The 2,832-nt window shown below is 50.9% G+C and overlaps 1 protein-coding gene across 1 annotated transcript in view; it reads left to right on the forward strand.

The window, feature by feature from the left end:
* Positions 1 to 7: 7 nt before the first annotated feature.
* Positions 8 to 2,832, forward strand: part of CLEC3B (C-type lectin domain family 3 member B) — a 10,582-nt gene continuing 7,757 nt past the window's right edge. The window contains exon 1 of the mRNA XM_003794512.2: positions 8 to 156. Within this exon, the coding sequence (XP_003794560.1) occupies positions 48 to 156 (109 nt within the window). The 5' untranslated portion in view covers positions 8 to 47. The remainder of the gene's footprint in view (positions 157 to 2,832) is intronic.

A 2,832-nucleotide genomic window follows, 5' to 3' on the forward strand; every position in this document is an offset into this window, starting at 1 on the left:
CCACTGTGTTCGACCCAGCCCCACTGCAGGCAGCGGCGCACAGCAGCATGGAGCTCTGGGGGGCCTACTTGCTTCTGTGCTGCTTCTCCCTCCTGGCCCAGGTCACTGCCGAGACCCCGAACCCCAAGGTCAAGAAGGCTGCAAATGTCAAGAAAGGTAAGGAGCAGGACAGGGCCCTCCCCATCTTCAGGGAGCAGGTCCCCCTCTCCTTCTTGTGTCCTCATGCTCCGTCCCCTCATTTTCCTCCTTGATGGGTCCTCTAGGGAACTTTAGTAAAGTACCCACTGAAACCTGAGGCTGGGGGTGGGGAGGGTTTCTCTGATAGCAGGGCAGGGTGTGAGAACCATAAGGATCCCTCACTCTCAGAGTCAGAAGGAACCTTCCAGATCATCTAACTGACCTCTGCTCTCCTCCTCACCCACCCCAAATATTTTAAAGAAACCAAACCTTGGGCTTGGCAATCTGAGGATGCTCTATCTCACCAGGCAATACTACAAGGGCTGTGCTTTGTAATCTCCAAACCTCAGTTTTCTCAACAGTGAAATGGAGACACTAGTATCTGCTCATAGGCTTGTTGTGAAGATTTTGTTACAAAATATGTAAAGGCACCCCGGTGATACACCTGATGCCCAGGGGGCAGATACACATTATAAATAAAAGGAACAAATGAACTCTCAGTTCCACAGTGTATCACAGCCTCCAGGAAATAAAAATGTTTGAACTGTGTACCAGAGGCTGCTTTGCTCTCCTCTATAGCCTTTGGGGTTTGGGGTGTCCTTGGGTCGCCTTGGCTGCAGCAAGACCAGCTCTCGCAGCCCCGCCTGTAGTGAGGTCACTCCAAGCTGTGTTGAGACAACAGCAGTGGAATGCCATGGCAATAACCTGGCTGTCACCCCCATGGGGATCAGAGACAAGGAGAGAGGGTTCCAGGGGATAAGGGTGGGGATTTAGACAAAGAAACAAATGGCCAGGACCAGCAGCAAAGAAAAGGGAAGAAAGGGCTGTGGGGGTTTCCCTCAGACCCTCCCTGAGGCTTTTCTATAAATTGACAGTTAACCACCAGCTGGGAACTAGGGAAGTACACAGAGATACAGCAGAACCCCAAACTGGCTTCTAGCCCCAGAGGCGGGGACAAAAAATGGGGCAGATCTGGGTGCTGATAGGGGATCCTCTCTAAGATTGCACAAAGTGAACAAAGCAAAGTTCCTAACAGAATGAATACTACGCTGATGACTGCTTTGAAAAGGGGATTTAAAATTTTTTCTGGAAGGATCCACAAGAGTTAGCGACAGTGATTAACAGTGGGAAGAAAATTTGGGAGACTAGGGACTGTTCCAGCTGGGAGGGAACTGTTTGGATTCTTTTATTTTTTGAGACAGAGCCTCAAGCTTTCCCCCTGGGTAGAGTGCTGTGGCATCACAGCTCACAGCAACCTCTAACTCCTGGGCTCAAGCGAGTCTCCTGCCTTAGCCTCCCAAGTAGCTGGGACCACAGGTGCCCAGCCATTTTTTGGTTGCAGTCATCATTGTTGCTTTGGCAGGCCGGGCTGGATTGGAACCTGCCACCTTAGGTGTATGTGGCTGGCACCTTAGCCACTTGAGCCACAGGTGCCGAGCCTTCGATTCTTAAAAGTCCTATGCATTTACTGCCTTCCACACAGTGTTCATGTAAAAAGAGAAGACAGTACCAGGCACCGTTATGTCTATGAACGTTAGTCAGAGGTGTCACCAAGGGACATTCCTTGTAATGCAGATAGCTCCAAAGACAATGGAATTTTCAAATGTTGAAAATAGTTGCCAATTTCTCAAGTTTACCAAAGATTTAGTATTTACATATGCAGTTATGTAGTCCCTATATTCAAACATGTAAAAAAGAAGTGGGTCAGAGTATCTGACACCTTGGTTCTCTCCAGCTGTCCCATTCAAGCCCTGGCCCTAAGTGGTCTCTGTGGAGGACCCCTGTGGGTCCAGGGCTCTGGAGGCCTTCAGGACAGCCAACAGGGCCCCACAGTGGAATGGCCACCCAGTCCTGCCTCTGGCTGAAACCTCTTCCGTGTTCTGACTCAGCTTGGTATTTCTTCCTTCCACCCACCTACAGGACTAACGCTATGGAGCTCTTTCTCCAGGCAGGGACCGATCAATATGCTGGGCACAACTGCAGGGAAACATGGTCCCTCCTCTTAAGATGCAAACCCCAGTGGTGGCCCTCACTCAGGTATTGGCATCATCTAGGTGATACATTAAAACCCAGGTGCCTGGAAATGCTGGTTTAGGGTTCTGGTTGGGTCCCAGCATCTGCCTTTTGCACAAGTCTCCAGTCACTCCTAGGCATGGCCAGGCTCAAGAAACCCAGAATAGTATAGCCGAAGGACAGGTGCCCCAAAGTATGGCAGAGGGTCTTGAGGAGGGACAGTCATACCCAAGAGGACCACTTGGTTCCCAGGCCAAGAGGCAGAGAGCACATAGTCGGGACCTGTACAGGGCAGGAAGAGACAGCAGATGCTAAGTCCCCATCCTGGCCTTCAGAATGGGGAGAAAAGGGGGCCCGTGGTACTTTGGGGACCTCATCGGCACCTGGGGCCACCTGGCCATACTTGGTTCAGGAGCTTAGGAGGGAAGGATGGCTTCATAAGGGGGGGGTCACAGACCCTTAGAACAGGGACTGGGGGGACCTGGAGGGTGTCCATTCCAATCACACACATCAGGAATCTGAGGCTGACAGAGGGACAGCACAAGGGCCTTCTGACTCCTACTACAGGGCAGTGGCGATAACCCCTATCCCACATCTTCCTTGGGTAAAGCAAAATGCTGTTAGTTTTTTTTTTTTTTTTTT

This window comes from Otolemur garnettii, unplaced genomic scaffold (genome assembly GCF_000181295.1).
Source record: "Otolemur garnettii isolate 467f Iridium unplaced genomic scaffold, OtoGar3 scaffold00082, whole genome shotgun sequence".
Taxonomy (NCBI): domain Eukaryota; kingdom Metazoa; phylum Chordata; class Mammalia; order Primates; family Galagidae; genus Otolemur; species Otolemur garnettii.